This window comes from Protomyctophum parallelum (genome assembly GCF_964188405.1).
Source record: "Protomyctophum parallelum genome assembly, chromosome: 15".
Taxonomy (NCBI): domain Eukaryota; kingdom Metazoa; phylum Chordata; class Actinopteri; order Myctophiformes; family Myctophidae; genus Protomyctophum; species Protomyctophum parallelum.
In genome coordinates, this window is record NC_139710.1 from 34140948 (window position 1) to 34161855 (window position 20908).

Sequence of the window (20908 nt, forward strand, 5' to 3'; positions counted from 1 at the left end):
AATACATTTTGTTCGACTAAAACAACTACATTTAGTCGACTAAAATCTTATGATATTTAGTCGACTAAAACTAGAATAACACTAAAACATTCCGGGTGACTAAAATGTGACTAAAAACTAAATGAAAACTATTCAATTTAAGTGTCAACGATGCACTTTTTTAATAGTTCCACTGCATTCCTGTGTCTTTTCCCCTTCCTTTCCCCAGACGAGTGCGGCATCGTTGCCCAGATATCTCAGCCTCTCGCCGAGAGCGACATCTCTGCCTATTACATAAGCACCTTCAGCTTCGACCATGCACTGGTGAGTCTCCCTTCTGGCCAACAGAGGGCGCTGTTGACCACTGATGGCATATATAGGGTGGTCTGGCACAGCAATCTTGTGGTGTCTTCATAATTAAACCCATTTTGGGCGGGAACCCCTTTTGGTGTTTGAAGCATTATGTTGTATACTTTAGCTATTGAAAAATAGCAGATCTACAAGCTCGTAGCACGGCACCGAGTGCCGCGCTACGAGCTTACGTTTTATTTACACTTCCTGATTATCATCTTGTCACCAAAAATCATTGGTTTGAATGCTTTAAGCAGCATTTCCTGCTTCATTAGACAGTGACAGAGAGGGGGTGTGACATTGTGGGTGGCTGTGGCTCAGGAGGTAGAGCAGGTCGTCCAATGATCCCTGGGTCGGCGGTTCGAATCCCGGCTCCTCCTCCTGTCCACATGTCGAAGTGTCTTTTGGCAAGATACTGAACCCTACATTGCCTCCAATGAGTCGGTCGGTGTGAGCTCGCCACCATTGGTGTGTGAATGTGGGAAGTGAGGACGCTGGCGTTGACTGTTCGCCGCTCCACCTCCCAATGTATGAATGAATGAACCGTTGTGAAGCGCTTTGAGCACTTGGAGAAGCAGCTATAAAAATGCAATAAATTATTACATGCAGCGAAGGGCCCCGTTTCGGGCCAGCTTTAGTTTTCATACATAGACGAACTCTACCAGGTGAGCTACCAGGTGTACCACTACTAGTACCAGGTGAGCTACCAGCTTTATACTAATACTCGCACAGATAGTTACTGTATCTCTTCAATCACGTGTGATGTCAAGATGAGTTCCTTGATGGGATCATTTTAGACCGCCAGAATTATATGTATTTGGCCGCTGAACCCCATCTGAAAATATGTAGTTCCACGGACACTCCAGACGCAAAGTTTTGAGTTAAAAACGTTCGCTCTGCAAGAATATTCAAAGATTTGCGCCACATTTTCACGATGTTTCAAAAATAGCAGAACTACAAGTTCATGAGCTTGTAGATCTGCTATTTTTCAGTACCTAAAGCATAACATAATGCTCAAACACCAAGAGTTGGGTTCCCGCCCAGAATGTATTAACCCATTTTGGGGCGGGAACCCCTTTTTGTGTTAGCATTATACGCTATGCTTTCGCTATTGAAAAATAGCAGATCTACAAGCTCATAGCGCGCAACTCGGTGGCGCGCTATGAGCTTGTAGGTCTGCTATTTTTTCTAAATCGAAGAACGACTGACAGCTTTTTCAGAAAACTGTCAGGATTTAGAAGACATTTTTAGAATCTGATCTCGGGTCAGAATGGGTTTTAATTGGAAAGTCATTACAGCAGCGCAGCCACAGCACATCACTTCAGTTGTTTCTGTTCTAAGCATGAAAAACAGCTGTAAAAATCTTTATTCTAGTTCATTTGATTCATAAATAAATAACTAAGCCTTTGAAATGGCACCTATACCTACCTTTCAGATCGGAATGGAACTGCGAGTAGATACGCAGTGTTGCGGCGGTTTAAAGGCCACCGCGAGGAGCTAAACATGAGAGTAAAGAGACGCTTGTATGAACGCAATGAATTCAGGTCCATTCCAGCTGTAAGTTTGACCGTTTATTCAGTCACCACACGTAAGTCACAACAGTTCCCAGGCTTTTAGCTATAACTAAACGTGGTTGTTAAGGTGTTAAAGTGACATACCTTACGTCAATCATAATAGCACATTAGAATGCAAACACATTACGGCTCCTACACACAGCATAGGCTGGCAAATTGGCAATCCATGCGTAATGTTCCCAGAATCGTCTAATATAACCCCTGAACATACAAGTTTGTTTGATATTGTTTAATTCGATAGTAATAGAACCATGTACCATACAGCGAATGAAAGCAAGATTCCTATAGGGAATATGGAGATTTTTACATTAAAAAAAAAAACGGTAGAGAAATTAGAGAATTACGGACATCCTAAAAGACAAGACGGCAATCCGACATCCGAAATCAGTGCATCATACATGATGTACTGTATATGTATTATAAATCAGTGCATCATACATGATGTACTGTATATGTATTATAAATCAGTGCATCATACATGATGTACTGTATATGTATTATAAATCAGTGCATCATACATGATGTACTGTATATGCGTGTTCATCATACATGATGTACTGTATATGCGTGTTCATCATACATGATGTACTGTATATGCGTGTTCATCATACATGATGTACTGTATATGCGTGTTCATCATACATGATGTATATGCGTGTTGCACACACGCTCTTGTTTGTTTCTATGGAAAAACAGCTGTAGTTTTTTTTTTTAATCATTTTTTTTATTTCATTCGATTCATGTAAGAATAAGCTTCACCTGCAGCCACTGCAGTGCGTAATGGCATTACAATCAGGGGATCAGTGTTGTTTTCGTCGACTAAAACTAAGACGAAAAATGTGGACTAGTGGACAACAGATTCAGTATAATTCATTTTACACTTGGTTGCATGCTGAAAATAGCTGATCTACAAGCTGTGAGCTTGTAGATCGGCTATTTTCAGCAAGTGTAAAAACACTCATTACGACGGCATCAAGACCCGCCAAAATACATTTTAGTCGACTAAATCAACTGTAGATTTAGTCGACTAAAATCTTACGACATTTAGTCGACTAAAACTAGACTAACACTAAGACATTCCAGGTGACTAAAATGTGACTAAAACTAAATGAAGTTTCAGTCCAAAGAAACTAAACTAAAATAGAAATTTGCTGCCAAAAACAACATTGCAGCGGATCCCCGATGTTATGGTCTTCGCTTGCTATGTTTGACTCCATGAGAATAGCATAATGTATCATACAGAGAATATAGCATAATGTATCATACAGAGAATATAGCATAATGTATCATACAGAGAATATAGCATAATGTATCATACAGAGAATATAGCATAATGTATCATACAGAGAATATAGCATAATGTATCATACAGAGAATATAGCATAATGTATCATACAGAGAATAGCATAATGTATCATACAGAGAATAGCATGAAAAGCAAACGAAGCGAATGAAAGCAAACTTTTCAAGGATTATGGAGAATTTTTACATTTAAAAAAATGGTTGAGAAATCACCGAATCATGGGCGTTTCAAATCTCAACATTCTTATGTGAGACCATACTAGAGTTCTCATCGGGCCCGAAATTTGAAGCCCGGCCCGCCCGGCCCTAACTGGGTCAGCCCGAAGCCCGGCCCTAAAAAATACCATAATGTTAGGCCCGAAGCCCTATAAAGCCTGACAAAGAAAAAAATGAACGCCACTTTAATGCATGGCCAGCGCAGCAGCATGCGCCGTCAGTGAACCCACTGACGGCGCGTGCTGCTGCGCTGGCCATGCATTAAAGTGGCGTTCTTTTTTTTCTTTCTGTGTGAGAGTGAGAACGGAGTTCAATGGACTTATTGCCGAAATAAAGGATTTATGTAGCTCACGTTAGACTGTTAATGTACCATTTCCATATCATTCTAATGGATTCCATTTCCAGTGGTGGTGAGTAGCTCCCCGTTTCCTCTGAAGTGAAGCTATGTCCAAGACCCCAAGTATCGTCCCCGTTCCGTGTCCAAAAGAACAAACATAGCCTACAAAGTTTACAAACCATCCATGCACCCGCTCATGGCGTGTCTCGACAGCTTAGAGATCTGTTATTTTAAATCGGGCACATATAACGAGGAGCGCCGCTGCCGCACTGAGGGACGGCGGTTATAATACTAATCATTTTGTAAATCAAATAGCCTGTAGCCTGCAGTGGACTGTAACATTGCGTGGTCAGATCATACACTACAGAATGATATGGATCGGTTGGTGACTATATGACGTTGATTAGGCCTAATGATTAGGTTATTCATCGCAGCCAGCTGGGTTTAACGAGATGGCTCAGTGCAACTGTTTTTGTCATGTTGCAGTCTATCGTGTGATAATCCGATTGATTTATAAAACATTTAGCATTATGAACTGAAGCAGAAGCTCATTTGGTGCGCCGCAAAACAGAGACCAGCCAGCGGTATAAACATTAAACAACCACCCCACCGTTCACTTCTCTCTGCCTGTGCAGTCAGTAATCCAGTCCAAGCCCCCCGCCTCCACTCCTCCGTCTTCCTCCTGTCACAAGTGAATCGCCATAGCGCAGCCCTCTTCATAATAAATACATACTTGTAGGCTATATAGCCTACACATTACACAAATAACAGTATTTTTGGGGCCCGGCCTGGCCCTAAAATGTCGGTCCGGGCCGGTCCGGGCCGGGCAGAAAATGAGAACTCTAGACCATACCCACTATACATCCCGACACTCACATTTTGCTGCACGCATGCATGCATGCACTGTTGCACACACCCTCTTTATTTGTTTCTATTGAAAAACACCAGTAAAATAACGTTTGTTGTATTTTATTTCATTCAAATCATGGAAAAAAGTGTATATTTTTGAAGCATTTTATTGAAACATTTAAAAACACAAATCTGTCATGGGGGTCACTGGCCCTGGGGGTCCTTGACATGGGAATGTCGCTGTGTGAGGATCACTGGTTTAAACAACATTAGGAGAAAAGCCCAAATAAGCACTTTAGAAACAAGAAAAGCAACCACAATTACCAATATTTACAAGCAACTTTACAGATGAACATTAGTGAGGACCGATTATATGAAGATAGGTTGAAAAGTGGTTAAGTTGTCCTTTAAGCTCTGTACATGGGCATTTAAAAATAAACATAGCCGTGTAAAAATAAATAAATAACGAAGACGAAAAATGTTCGTCGACTACCTTTTTCCACTGACGAAAACTAAATGGAAACTAAATAAAAACTAAGCTATGATGACTAAAACTAAGACTAAATATACTGACAATTTCGTCAACAAATAAAAACTAGACTAAAATGTTAGGAAGGGACTAGTGGACAAGAGATCCAGTACAAGTCATTTTACAATTAGTGGCATGCTGAAAACAGACTATCTACAAGCTCACAAGTTGTGGACTTGTAGATCGACTATTTCCAGCAAGTTATGCCGTCATTAGGACGGCATCAAGGCCTGCCGAAATACATTTTGTTCGACTAAATCAACTGTAGATCTAGTCGACTAAAATCTTATATTTAGTCGACTAAAACTAGACCAAGATGTCCACATGGTTCATGAAAAGTGGTGAAGTGGTCCTTTAACAACCTGATTTGGACCAAACCCAGTTTCCTCACAAACACTTTATTGATCTATCGGTCTGTGGTGTTAAAATGAAACAGATGACTGTTATTCATTGATTACATGTGACATTACATAGTCTCCCCTTTATCTGAATAATGGAAATATGAATTATCCCCTTGAACCCCATGACTATTATGGGGGGAATATTTCCCAAAATAGCAGATCTACAAGCTCATTGTCTATTTGCCCCCCCCCCCCCCTGACGGGTGGTAGCTCCAGGCACCACAAAGGGTTAATCAGGTGCTGCACATACACATAACTATTACTAGTAAATGCATAACTCTAGAAAACTATTTCACAAATCCAATAGTGTCTGTACCCACATGCAAGGTCGTTCCATGCACCTGCATGCAACTCAACACAGTTTTCTCCTTTACCACCATTAGGCTCATTAACAAACCAGTACCTGTAGACACATTAATACATTACAATACCTTCACAACAAGGATTTTATCTGAATGTTTATTTTTTATCATGATTTCAAATTATATTACATTATAATATAATGTAATATATACATATATATACATATATGTTTAAAAAAAACCTAAACATTCAGATCAAATATATATAATGATTATATATTTACGTACAAATTAACTGGACACTGAAATAGACAACGGATACAGAGTAACTGTTGTATTATAGCCTTTGATTCCATTTAGAAATAAATAATGTGAAATGTAGTTTGCTGAAAATAAATGTCGGGAATCCCTTTTGGGGTTCTGTACAGTATTACAAAATGTGATGCTGCTATCTAAATATTTGTTTTTCAGAAAACCTATAGGTCAGTATTTGGAAGGCGTTTATAGAATGGGCCTCAGTAGAATAATGAAGGTAAAGTCTTACGGTTGTGTGGTCAGTGGTGTTCCATCCACCCACTTCCACACTCCTTCTGTCTCGCTGTCGGTCAATCCAATCCACACACGACTGCCATCAACAAAGTCCTGGACAGAAAAGCAGCTGGTTACTGAAGTACAATGTGTACAATACTAGATGTGTGTCTCAACTAGATGGAGTAGGTTACACTTACAGCATGCGCACACGCACGCAGGGCTGCACGATATGGACAAAAATTCATATCACGATATATATGGCAGATATCTCGATATCGATACGATGACGATATATCGTGCAGCCCTAGCTGACACCGTCGTCGGGAGAGACTCCAGACCTGAATCGCCAGAACATATTTTCTTAATGGGTGTGGCTAGTGATGCAGGGCTGGAGCCAGGCTACAACAGGACAGAGGGACAAACGAGTGATGGTTTATTTTCCGAGGGGCACAGGCTAAAATAGAGGGCTGGCTTTAGAAGTGGACGATATATTGTCGATATAGACAATATATCGATATGTCGACGATATATCTATATCGCGATACCGTTGCCTTTTTGCGATACTGATATTGTGCATGTTCATACCTCGATAACGATACGATAACGATATATTGTGCAGCCCTAACGCACACACACACACACGCACACACACGCGCGCGCACACACACACACACACACACACACACACACACACACTGCACCTTCTTCTCTCTGCTCTTTATGGTCACCAGGTCAGATTGTCTGGCTGTACAGAATGCTCTGCTGTCCTCCCAGGTCTTCTTCTCAGTAGAGATGTAGTAACACCCATCACCACCTAATGTAAATCCATGTGTTCCTAACAACAACATATAATGTTAGACACTGTTTTTAATGTGATTAATGACAAAATGATGAACAACATGATATAAGAATGTATAAACACAGTGACGTCTCACTGACCACAAAGAATCCTCTTCACTTCATGTCTGCTCAGTAACTCATCATAACTGGTCTTCCACTGGTCTCTCTGGTCAGTCATGGTGTTAAGTCTGGTCATTAACTGGCCTCTCTGTTCAGTCATGTTGTTAAGTCTGGTCATTAACTGGCCTCTCTGTTCAGTCATGTTGTTAAGTCTGGTCATTAACTGGCCTCTCTGTTCAGTCATGTTGTTAAGTCTGGTCTGGAACTCATCAAAACTGGTCTTCCACTGGCCTCTCATGTCCAAATCTGCTAGAAGGATAATCAACAAACTAGTTAGTTAGTTAGTTTTACATCCAACTTCATTGCATTTGCCATACATCGGCGGTGGCGCTTGACGTCGCGTAACATCGCTTAACTGCAGATAAGTTGCTCTCTCAATTTACTGTAAAAAAACATATCCCAGCAACTGCAGAGAGAGAGAGAGAGAGAGAGAGAGAGAGGGATTCGCGGGGGCCCGCTGGTTTTATCTGTCGTGAGTGACGTAAAAAAAACCCATCCATCGATCATCTGACAGCCCGGGCCCCCAAGATGTCCGGGCCGGGGGGAGACCCCCCCCCTTCCCCCCCAGTATCTCCGCGCCTGCATGTAGCATTTGTCATTGTAAAGTATCTGTGTGTCCACAAGGACAGACAGTTAGCAGACAGGACCAGGTCTTAAAGGTCCACACTGCAGTCATTTATTTTGGTGTTGTCGGACAAATGTCTATAATTTGGGCTGTATATGCTCTGCGTCAATTCACTCCTTATTGCACGCACGCACGCACGCACGCACACACACACACACACACCCTCACACACACACACACACACACACACACACACACACACACACACACACACACACACACACACACACATCTTCTAATATCAGACTTTGTATTGAACTCTTTCCTGCATGTGTTCTTTTATTCAATCAAACTATTCCTCACTCAAATATGAGACATAAAGATACAGTAGTGTTTTATAAAATGCTACTCACTGAGTATGACCAGGACAATGATGCCAGCCAATAGGAGCAGCCCCACACATGCTGCAACAGCTTTGAAGAAATTCTTCTTAAATCCTGAATGTTGTAAACATCAGATTATCATTATTTTATACATTAATTCAGAGCACATGCATTGTGTTGCTACAGTAATATGATTGCATGTGAATAAAGGTTAATGTACCATTAAACACCATTCTGAACGGGATCCCATTTTGGTGTTAGCATCATGTTATGCTTTAGATATTGAAAAATGGCAGATCTACAAGCTCATAGCGCGCCACCGAGTGGCGCGCTACGAGCTTGTAGGTCTGCTATTTTTGAAAAGTCGAAGAACGACTGACATTTTTAGTATCTGATCTCAGGTCAGAATTGGTTCATCAGACCAGTGTGTGTCCAGTGGAAACCTCGTATGAATCTGATCTCAGGTCAGAATGGGTTAAGCATTGACAAGAGTGGCACTGTGATTTGGCTGCACCGACACTACAACTGCTATTGCGTAAGATCGATATATGTGTTTATACTTAACCCATTTAGGCCTGACGTCGAACATTTAAAAATGTCTTTTTAAAATGTTTGTTTTTTTCTGAAATACCTCATGTTTCTATATCGGTGGTGCTCAATATTTCATGCCAAGGACCCCAAAAACTATATGTAATATGCCTCCGCCCCCCCATCTGAAAATATATTGTTCCAGGGACCTCCCCAGAAGCAAAGATTTGAGTTAAAATGTTCACTCTGTAATAATATATATTCAAAGATTTGAGGCACATTTTCACGATTTTTCAAAAATAGCAGACCTACAAGCTCGTAGCGTGCCACTCAGTGTCGCGCTATGAGCTTGTAGATCTGCTATTTTTCAATAGCTAAAGCATAACACCAAAAGGGGTTCCCGCCCCAAAATGGGTTAAATCATTGTATTATTATTAGTAGTAGTAATAGTATTTTTTTTTTTACCTCCATGCTGTGCTGTGTTCTCAGGGGCAGAACCTCGGAGGTTTTCGTAGTCGGTTAGTTCTATACCTCCATGCTGTGCTGTGTTCTCAGGGGCAGAAACACAGAGGGTTTCATAAGTGTCGTCGGTCGGCTGTGGTGTGGTGTATATGCTGTCTTCAGACATTTTAGGTTGAGTTGAGTTGAGTTTCTGAGTTGAGTTGAGTTTCTGAGTTGAATTGAGTTGAGTTGAGTTTCTGAGTTGAATTGAGTTGAGTTGAGTTTCTGAGTTGAGTTGAGTTGAGTTTCTGAGTTGAGTTGACTCCAGTTGAGGTGGACACGTCTTCAGATATCGTAGTGGGTTTTCAGACTGCTCTCCTTGTACAGCTTGATGGGACAGAAGTCACAAGAGAGGACGTTTGAAGATGGACTCTTTGAGAGAACGGCGATGTGGTCAAATTGCACTGCTTCCAGCCAATCAGAAAGCAGCTATACTGTGGTGTGAATTTCCTCAGCAATGATGCCGGTGGATTGACACATATGTGACCGGGGACAGTGGTTTGATATACAAGGGGGACATGGTCATTTTTCAGTTCTTTACATATTATGAAACTGCACACTGTAACCTTTCAAGGTGGATTGACACATCATAGAAAAAGAGAACAAAGACATTAGGGCTGTGAATCTTTGGGTCTCCCACGATTCGATTTGATTCTCAATCCAAAAACTTTTTTTTTTTTAATTCAAAAGCATTTTTTCTCCAGATTCAAAACGATTTTCTATTCAAAATGATTCTCGATTCCATACATAGGATTTCATCACAATCTACTCCAGTCTTGAACTGAAGTGACTAAATACTACAGTAACTTGAAAATGACTGAAGACATGATGTTTACTGTGATTAGGGTAATCTTACATTTCATATCACAGACACCATGTAGTGAAAACTCCTTTAACTGTAACCAGAAAAAAATATATATATTAATCGATTTTTAATCGTTCATAACGGAATCCCTAAATCCCTAAAAAGACATGCACAACCCCAACCCAAACTTGGGCAGGTGTGAGCGATTAAGAGCTAGCTAGTAGCCAAAAAGCTGCATGTGCGCGCGCCCCCGTATCATGCAGGAGTGACGTCAGGAGAAGGCTAATCGTGCTACACAATTTAGCTCAAGTCACTGAATCGAACATTAAAGGTATATTCAGTGATTTCACTTAATTCAAATATCACTTATTTTTTGTAATATATAATAATAATCCTCCCTACTAGAGTGTGCTGACCATATAAGGAGTTCCTCCCTGTCCCAAGTGCGCCCCTGGGGTAAAAAAAACGTAGGTTTCGTTTTTGGCTATAGGTGGCCAAGTCTTCATCCAATCAGGATGAGAGGGGCCTTCCGCCAATAATGATTGAGCAGAGGCTGGCCTTGGTGTGCGTGCTGTTGGCCTGTCGCACTTCCCCCCCCCCCCCCCCCCCCAAGAAAGCTTAGAGAAGGAAAAGACACCACCGTCATGGTGTCACGTGACTGGACGCCAGGGCTGCGCCATGACACCCCACCACGCCCCCATGTGCAAGAACTCGCAGCGGAAGTTCGATGAATACATTGGAGTGGATGGGAGCCCGCTGGACATCTTGTAAAGAAACATTATTTATGAACGATAGCGACCTTTGTCATATAATCGGTCCAGGAATATAATAGAAGACATATCACAGACTTGCTAACTGTTTCATTTTATTCAGAAATTTAAAGAGCACAGGGTACGTTTCTGGGCTGCATGGGCTTAGCCTGACTCCGCCAGCTGGTGGCAGTATTGGGTTCACATCACAATCCTGCCTTCAAAAGCCTATATTGTTTTTAATTCATCAACATTACAAACTAAATAACGCTTTAAAAATGTTGAGAATAAAGGATTTTGCAATATTACAAGTCAGTGGTGTTTGATGAAATACTTTTTTTCACTAAAGTAAAAGTTGCCTAGCAGTATCACAATGTAATATGCTCTACAAGTGGTTAAGTTTCAGAATAAATACGCAAATTAACAGTAGCCTTGGGACCAACCCACCTAGTATAATACAACAGTAGTTTTAAGTAGTACAATACAACTTAATAGTAGTCCAGTAATAACTAATAATTGTAGTGAAAGTATAATATTTGCATGTGAAATGTAGAGGTAATTAAACGATTTAAGAGTCATGTGTCCCTCAAAATATAGTGGACACTAGCGAAACTAAAAGGTTTGCTTTGGACGAATATATCTGTAACTGTTATTTGATGGAGGAGAACACCACACAGCAGCAGTAGCCTACTGGAGCCATAGCAGTCACACTCCTGTAACTTAAGTCAAGTGTGCATGGCATGCTTACCGGCTACGTGCGCTCACAGTCAGCTCAGGTATATAAACAGTTAAAGCTGTTGTTATGCAAAGTAGTGGCTATTTGAATTCGGCACGGTAGCCTACTTTACACGGTGTGAAAATAGGGGGAGGTGGGCGGGTTGGTCCTAAGGCTACTGTTAATATGAAAAAAAGTATTTCATCAAACACCACTGACTTGTAATATTGCAAAATCCTTTATTCTCAACATTTTTAAAGCGTTATTTAGTTTGTAATGTTGATGAATTAAAAACAATATAGGCTTTTGAAGGCAGGATTGTGATGTGAACCCAATACTGCCACCAGCTGGCGGAGTCAGGCTAAGCCCATGCAGCCCAGAAACGTACCCTGTGCTCTTTAAATTTCTGAATAAAATGAAACGGTTAGCAAGTCGAAAAACACCCAGTCGGAAAACAATCTGTGATATGTCTTCTATTATATTCCTGGACCGATTATATGACAAAGGTCGCTATCGTTCATAAATAATGTTTCTTTACAAGATGTCCAGCGGGCTCCCATCCACTCCAATGTATTCATCGAACTTCCGCTGCGAGTTCTTGCACATGGGGGCGTGGTGGGGTGTCATGGCGCAGCCCTGGCGTCCAGTCACGTGACACCATGACTGTGGTGTCTTTTCCTTCTCTAAGCTTTCTTGCCCCCCCCCACTGTAGAGCGTGTACATGTGCACATCTTGCTACAGAGGCGGACCGGGTTTTTTTTCCAAATCACCCAAATCACTGAATGCTCCTTTAACTCTTTTTTCCCCAAGTCTGTATATATAGATAGAGTTAAAGAAGTCCCAACTACAGTCATTTGAATTTCATACTTTGATGTTTCCGATTGATTTGAACCTGGGCAGGAAGGCTATTTCTCAGCAGAATGTTTAAGCATTACCTAAATGATTCTTTCCTTGTATTGTTTCATTCTGATGGTGTGAAAGAAAGGCTGTTTTAATTGTACTGAAGAGTCTTTGAAGAGTCTCTTTTCACACTTTTATACTAAGACAATTTATTGGACTGTAGGCTGTCAGGGTCAAGGTCGATGTCAGGGTCAAGGTCGGGGTCAGGGTCAAGGTCAGGGTAGTTTGTACAAGTGGTGACCCTCTGAAGCACAGCTCTGCACCAGATAGAACCCTTCAGAAAGGCCTAGTTGAACTGAAAGGGTCAATGACCTCGTGTGAGAGAAGAATAGAGAAGTTGGCTTCGTGGCATTGTTGAGAAAGAGTCTTACTGTCAGAATCAAGGGAGAGACAGGAACACACAGGGGAGAAGTTGTCAATATTGCAGAGCTGCCAATGACACACGTATTGACCCTCTTCACACGCACTCATGTATTTCTCAGGTGGGGGGGGGGGGGGGGAGCGAGAGAGAGAGATCCACTGGTGAGTGATTAAAGGGATTGACTATTTTAATAATTTGTGATGTAGTCTGTCTTAGCTATCATATTTTTTATGGAAATCAATATGGATATTGTATAGTAATCATAGGCACACATCATGAAGGCCAATAGGAGAGATGATACATATATTTTCAAATGATACATATTTTAATATGATTATGGCAAAGAATTCACAGAATGTCACTGCACTGAGAGACCTGCAGCTGCTGTGTATACTCCCTCAGCTCCACTATACATCTCCTTACAACAGTGGTGTTTAATCCATTCTGGGTGCGGGAACTCCTTTTGGTGTTTTAAGCATTATGTTGAAATGCTTTAGCTGTTGAAAAATAGCAGATCTACAAGCTCATATAGCGTGGCACCGAGTGTAGGTCTGCTATTTTTTGATTTTTTTTAAAAATGTGGTGCAAATCTTTGAACGTTTGTAACTCAAATCTTTGCTTTTGGGGAAGTCTCTGGAACAACATATTTTCAGATGGGGCTCGGCGGCCGATTACATATATTTTTGGGGGTCCTTGAAACATGAAAATGTTTGAGAACGACGGACATAATTAGAAACACAGGATTTTCAAAAAACTTTAGAACTTGGCATTTGTAGAATCGTCCTCAGGTCTAAATGGGTTCATAAACAACCCATCGCTAGGAAGGGCAAAACCTCCATCACAGATTGGTACCGTCTGTACAGAAGGGTAAAACCTCCATCACAGATTGGTACCGTCTGTACAGAAGGGTAAAACCTCCATCACAGATTGGTACCGGCTGTACAGAAGGGTAAAACCTCCATCACAGATTGGTACCGTCTGTACAGAAGGGCAAAACCTCCATCACAGATTGGTACCGGCTGTACAGAAGGGCAAAACCTCCATCACAGATTGGTACCGGCTGTACAGAAGGGCAAAACCTCCATCACAGATTGGTACCGTCTGTACAGAAGGGTAAAACCTCCATCACAGATTGGTACCGTCTGTACAGAAGGGCAAAACCTCCATCACAGATTGGTACCGGCTGTACAGAAGGGCAAAACCTCCATCACAGATTGGTACCGTCTGTACAGAAGGGTAAAACCTCCATCACAGATTGGTACCGTCTGTACAGAAGGGTAAAACCTCCATCACAGATTGGTACCGGCTGTACAGAAGGGCAAAACCTCCATCACAGATTGGTACCGGCTGTACAGAAGGGTAAAACCTCCATCACAGATTGGTACCATCTGTACAGAAGGGTAAAACCTCCATCACAGATTGGTACCGTCTGTACAGAAGGGTAAAACCTCCATCACAGATTGGTACCGGCTGTACAGCACGAGTCGTGGAGGAGGAGGGGGGGGGGGGGGGTCTGGCTTCGGTTTGAAAAAGTATTTTTGTTTTTGGTTCGAGGTCCTCCCCGAACCAACCTTGATAGAGTTCAATTCGGAGCTATGATTACCCTCTATATGTAGTCGAGAAGAGCCATTCACTACCCCGCGCCCCCCCCCCCCCCCCCCCATGGAAGATCCTCAAAGGACCCCCAGACCCCACATTGGGAGTCGGTTGACGTGCCGTCGTTGTTAAGATGTGAACTTAAATCATTTAGTGTGAATCTTTCTTCCTTTTAATGAAGGCTCTGTTCCGTTTATTGTCTTTCTAGAGCGCAACACCCTGATCAGAATGGAACACATGCCTTAAAGATGGAGTGCCACATTTTTTTCAGTTTTTCATGTGTCTATGAGGTAATAGTAGTAGTCATTAGACACCCTACCAGCTCAGTGGCCTTGTGGTTAGAGTGTCCGCCCTGAGACTGGAAGGTTGGGGTTCGATCCCCGCCCGGGTCATACCAAAGACTCTAAACATGGGACCCAATGTCTCCCTGCTTGACACTCAGCATCGAGGGTTGGTTTGGGGGTAAGTCCCTGCGACATACTAGCGTCATGTCCAGGGGGTGTACTTGTACATCAAGCTGCCTCACGCTACAGAAACATGAGATAGGCTCCTGCCCCATATGGGCCTCATGGCTCGGCAAGGCTACTTAACTTTAACTTCATTAGACACCCTGGAGTCGTTTTTATGTGCAATGGTGTATTAACTTTGTATTTAGGGTTTCTTCCTGGAGGCTGAACCCTTGACAGTCAAACGACAGTCAAATGAAATAAACAGTAATATAGTGTCATCACACTATCAGCCCCTCCTCCAACCCCTCCCCCTTTATCATACAACTACAGCTGTGGGTGCAGCTTCAGTTCAGGTGGATCACCACCCATCACCACCCACCAGGCAAACCAGGCATACTTAATGAACTGGTGGGCGTGTCCACATAAAAGCATGATTTTAACAAATACTGTACACTTTTTTGGAAAAAGGTTCTTCCTCCTTATATTATAATAATACCTGATGATCATGTTTTAGGGTGGAAAACAAATCGTGGCATGCACTCGCATCTTTAATGAATATCATTGGTAATTAACACAGGAAATAACCTTACAAAACGATGTCAATATGGCTGATGTGCAAAGGTCCTATATTGGCAGATACAACACAGAGTAATAGTACAGCACAATCAATAAGACCAAGCCTGATTTACAAGGTCAATCACTTGCTCAACGCTGAATCAATAAAGCATTCCAGACCATAAAGGGGAATGTTGTGGTAAAAGTTTCACATGTGCTTGTGTTCAAATGTCTTCTAACTTGTGAAGGACATTGATCGGTGAATCGGTTGTGAATGACATTGATCGGTGAATCGGTTGTGAATGACATTGATCGGTGAATCGGTTGTGAATGACATTGATCGCTGAATCGGTTGTGAATGACATTGATCGCTGAATCGGTTGTGAATGACATTGATCGGTGAATCGGTTGTGAATGACATTGATCGGTGAATCGGTTGTGAATGACATTGAAAAAATAAAAGGCTTCGCAAGTGCAAAAAGCTGTTTTATTTACACTTCCTGATTATCATCTTGTCACCACAAATCATTGGTTTGAATGCTTTAAACCCATTTTGACCTGAGATCAGATTCTAAAAATGTCTTCTACATCCTGACAGTTTTCTGAAAAAGCTATGTTTCTATGTCGGTGGTTCTTCAATTAAAAAAAAATAGCAGACCTACAAGCTCGTAGCACACCACTCGGTGGTGCGCTATGAGCTTGTAGATCATGTGTGACATTGTGGGCGGCTGTGGCTCAGGAGGTAGAGCAGGTCGTCCAATGATCCCTGGGTCGGCGGTTCGAATCCCGGCTCCTCCTCCTGTCCACATGTCAAATTGGGCAAAGACACTGAACCCTACATTGCCTTCAATGAGTCGGTCGGTGTGAGCTCAGCTTGCCACCATTGGTGTGTGAATGTGGGAAGTGAGGACGCTGGCGTCGACTGTTCGCCACTTCACCTCCCAATGTATGAATGAATGAACCGTTGTGAAGCGCTTTGAGCACTTGGAAAAGCGCTATAAAAATGCAATTAATCATTACATGCAACAAGGGCCCCGTTTTGGGCCAGCTTTAGTTTTCATACATAGACTAACTCTACCAGGTGAGCTACCAGGTGTACCGCTACTAGTACCAGGTGAACTACCAGAGCTTTATACTAATACTCGCACAGATATTAGTTACTGTATCTCTTCAATCATGTGTGATGTCAAGATGACTTCCTTGATGGGATCATTTTAAATGACTCACTTCTGCGTGGTTGCTGATTTGTCCATAGATTATACAGTATGTATGTAGTATATGTACGGTTATCAGTTGACGATGAGGGAATAACCGAGGTGTGAAATGGTGACGCTTGTATACAAAATGCATTAAAGTTTTCAATAATCATGCACAAATAGTTACACAATAAAGGTCATGACATGTCATGCATATACAGTAGCACTTTTCACTCTACGTTGCATAATATGCATGATATGGGTTAACCCATTTTGGGCGGGAACCCCTTTTGGTGTTAGCATTATGTTATGCTTTAGCTATTGAAAAATAGCAGATCTACAAGCTCATAGCGCGCCACCGAGAGGCGCGCTATGAGCTTGTAGGTCTGCCATTTTTTTTTAATCGAAGAACCACATAGCTTTTTCAGAAAACTGTCAGGATGTAGAAGACATTTTTTTAGAATCTGATCTCAGGTCAAAATGGGTCAATATCCGTCATGAAATGATACCAGAGAAGAGAAGGACTAATATGTGAATAGGGAAGGAAGCTACCGACAGGCCTGCATTTCTAGTAACTGATCTCAGATCTGTGTTGTCGTCTACAGAGATTTCCATTTCAGAAGATGTTTCCTGGGAGCTGCTGTGGTTTTGTCATCAGTTCTTAAAATGGCAATAGTGATTGCACAATGCACATGCAATCATGTAATCACATGGAATTAGTTGTTTAGTTAAAGCTAAATTGTGTCATACTTTGCTATTATGGGCGCTGGTGGTCACCATTGTATGACACTTTAAATTAGGTAGGTGTAAGCTCCCCCTAAAGGTGTCAATATACTGTATTTGTGAATTAATCATTTATTTCCCAAACTGCACATAACTCGGGCATATGTCTTGCATGGCGAGTGGCGACACGTAAGCGTGTGTGTGTGCGTGCGTGCTCATAGATTGTGGAAAATTATTGTAAATCTTTCACCAGGTTGAAAGTGGTAGTTAAGATGGCAGCAGCCTGTGTTGAGTGTCCACTATGCTGTGGGACTAGTAGTGTCTTTCCCCTGGTCATTGTTCTTCTCATCCTGTCCCCTCTGCTCCTCTCCAGGTCCCAGAGGAGGACATTGTCTCATCCTGTCCCCTCTGCTCCTCTCCAGGTCCCAGAGGAGGACATTGTCTCATCCTGTCCCCTCTGCTCTGCTCCTCTCCAGGTCCCAGAGGAGGACATTGTCTCATCCTGTCCCCTCTCTCTGCTCCTCTCCAGGTCCCAGAGGAGGACATTGTCTCATCCTGTCCCCTCTGCTCTGCTCCTCTCCAGGTCCCAGAGGAGGACATTGTCTCATCCTGTCCCCCTCTCTGCTCCTCTCCAGGTCCCAGAGGAGGACATTGTCTCATCCTGTCCCCTCTCTCTGCTCCTCTCCAGGTCCCAGAGGAGGACATTGTCTCATCCTGTCCCCCTCTCTCTGCTCCTCTCCAGGTCCCAGAGGAGGACATTGTCTCATCCTGTCCCCCTCTCTCTGCTCCTCTCCAGGTCCCAGAGGAGGACATTGTCAGCGTGACGGCCGTCCTCCAGAAGCAGAGGAAGGAACCCGCCGCCAGTTGATTTCGCCCGAAACTCAACAGATGTCAGAGCCTCCCGCTCCGTTCGAGTCGACCCCGCCCACCCACCCACCCGCCGACAGACCAACGCTTTCTAGGAGCTTTTTTTTTGGGGTGGCAGGGCTACGCCGGAGGAGGAGGCGGAGGAGGCTAATTTACTCTCACTCTTAGGTCGAATGACCCTTTTTTCAACACGGGTGTCGCTCGACATAAAATGACGCATTCTCAACTGAGAGTTCAAAAAGTTGAAAATACGTTGGTGCTCGTCGAGCGACGCGCTGAAAGGGTTCTTGGAGGATGTATAAATTTGCCTTACCTCTCTGTGTGCCTATAGACTGGCACTGCGATGCCAGCCGCTATTAACCCTACTATGAACCCGTTGCCATGACGACTGCCGGGAGCACACTTCTCTAAATGTTGTGCGACGAGCGAGAGCACGTTGTGCCCGAGAAAGACCTCTTTGTCTTAAAAAACCCATTTTGACCTGAGATCAGATTCTAAAAAATGTCTTCTACATCCTGACAGTTTTCTATGTCAGTGGTTCTTTGATTTTTCAAAAATAGCAGACCTACAAGCTCGTAGCGCGCCACTCGGTGGCGCGCTATGAGCTTGTAGATCTGCTATTTTTCAATAGCTAAACATGACATGATGCTAACACCAAAAGGGGTTCCCGCCCCAAAATGGGTTAAGGTACTTGGTTTGCGCGGTGGTGTCGCGCAACTGGAAATAGCCGATATATATACCAGCTCACAACGTGTCGCCAACGTGCTGTGAGCTTGTAGATCGGCCATTTCCTGCGGTCGACACACAGCCGCACGACTAATTAAATGAGCCTTTCCATATTCGGGGGAACTGACACATTGGGGCTCGCCTTCATTTATAAACACAACACAAGACACACATGAACGCACAATTGGATCTAAATTAAGTGCACAGATATATTTACAAATATATGTGCGTAAAATGTGTATGTTCAGAATCTGCATATATATACAGTATTTCATTAGGGCTCATTCACTCGCTCCCATGAGAACCCACAGACCCGAGTAGCGATGGGTTCTGAGGTTCTGTTGTACTTGTAAATGTTCTGTCGAGTCTTCCAGCGCCGTTTCTGTCGCCACGTACAGCTGAAGGAGACGATGGCGTCATTGGTTGATTTCTTACTTGGGACCATCAGGTGTTTTTGGTTTAGTAGTGAGAAGCACAAAGGTCAAAGGTCGAATAGACCTAATGCAGTACCATGTTCATTTATATTGCAAAGACATGTAGAAGTAGAAGATTTTCATTATTATTTTTTTCAAGACGAGGCTCCCTAGTTTTTTTAATTTGAATTGAATGTGCAGGTAATGTTATGAAAAGAGACTACTAACTAGAACCCTCAGGTTTGGGTTGGGATTTATTAGGGCTGGAGTGGCCGTTATAGCGTTGAGGAGGGGCAACATGGACACCCCTCCCAAACATATCCGACTACTATTAAAGCACAACAGCTCCGCGGTTATCAGTGGTGCAGTTCAACAGTGGAAGGATGCTTGTTTATATATATTTTTTAGTTTTTGCCAGACCCTATAGGGGAGTGCCTATACGAGTCAGTGTTGGTGACTGACTGACTCCGCATTGTTGGAACACACGTGTGTGTGACTAATAGCCGTGACTATATCCCATTCTGACCTGAAATCAGATTCATACGAGGTTTCCACTGGACACACACTGGGTCTGATTAACTCATTCTGACCTGAGATCAGATTCTAAAAATGTCAGTCGTTCTTTGATTTTTCAAAAATAGCAGACCTACAAGCTCGTAGCGCACCACTCGGTGGCGCGCTATGAGCTTGTAGATCTGCTATTTTTCAATAGCTAAAGCATATCATGATGCTAACACCAAAATAGGTTCCCGTATAGAATGGGTTATACTATACATATTATAGATGGATGCCGAACATAGCCAATATACAAACTAAAAGCTTATTCTCAGCATGTGACGCCATCGATCGATAGAGTATAAAGCATATTATTCCCTCGTCTGCTGTCGTCGTTTTGCCGACAAATTCAAAGAAACGCAAGACCGATGCAATCTGATGTTAACCCATTTAGGCCTGACGTCGAAATTTAAAACATGTCTTTTTGTGGTGGTTCTCAATATTTCGTGTCAATGACCCCAAAAAATATATTTAATTGGCCGTCGACCCCCATCTGAAAATATGTTGTTCCAGGGACCCCCCACGAGAAGCAAAGATTTGAGTTAAAGACTGAAACGTCACAATAAAAAAAAAATAGCAGACCTACAAGTTCACATGAGCTTGTAGATCTGCTATTTTTCAATAGCTAAAGTATAACATAATGCTGTAAATGCCAAAAGGGGTTAATTTAAATCCAAACTGCCCATCAAGTCACTGGACATAAAGCTTTTTGTAATGGACAAAACTGACACAAGATTTTGGAATGCGCTCATTTTGCTTTGATTTAACGAACATTAGATCTTCAACACATGCTCTGCGTTTTCGAAGCGGGAAATAACTTCATTAGTTCATAGTTGGCATTGGCCGGATAAATGCATTCGCTTAAAAAAAAGTAATATTTTATTTCAAAAGAATGACTCGACTTCCAGTTTCCCAGGCCTGCCACCAGAACAGAAATTAGATGGCATTAATAAGGGGACATCGCCGGAAAGGGTCCAGGGTTCAGGCTGA

The 20908-nt window shown here is 42.5% G+C and overlaps 1 protein-coding gene across 1 annotated transcript in view; it reads left to right on the forward strand.

The window, feature by feature from the left end:
• The window catches only part of castor1 (cytosolic arginine sensor for mTORC1 subunit 1), a 39134-nt gene extending 20768 nt beyond the window's left edge, over positions 1-18366 (forward strand). The window contains exons 8-9 of the mRNA XM_083784428.1: positions 209-303; positions 18154-18366. Of these exons, the coding sequence (XP_083640554.1) occupies positions 209-303; positions 18154-18225 (167 nt within the window). The 3' untranslated portion in view covers positions 18226-18366. The remainder of the gene's footprint in view (positions 1-208; positions 304-18153) is intronic.
• Positions 18367-20908: the final 2542 nt, after the last annotated feature.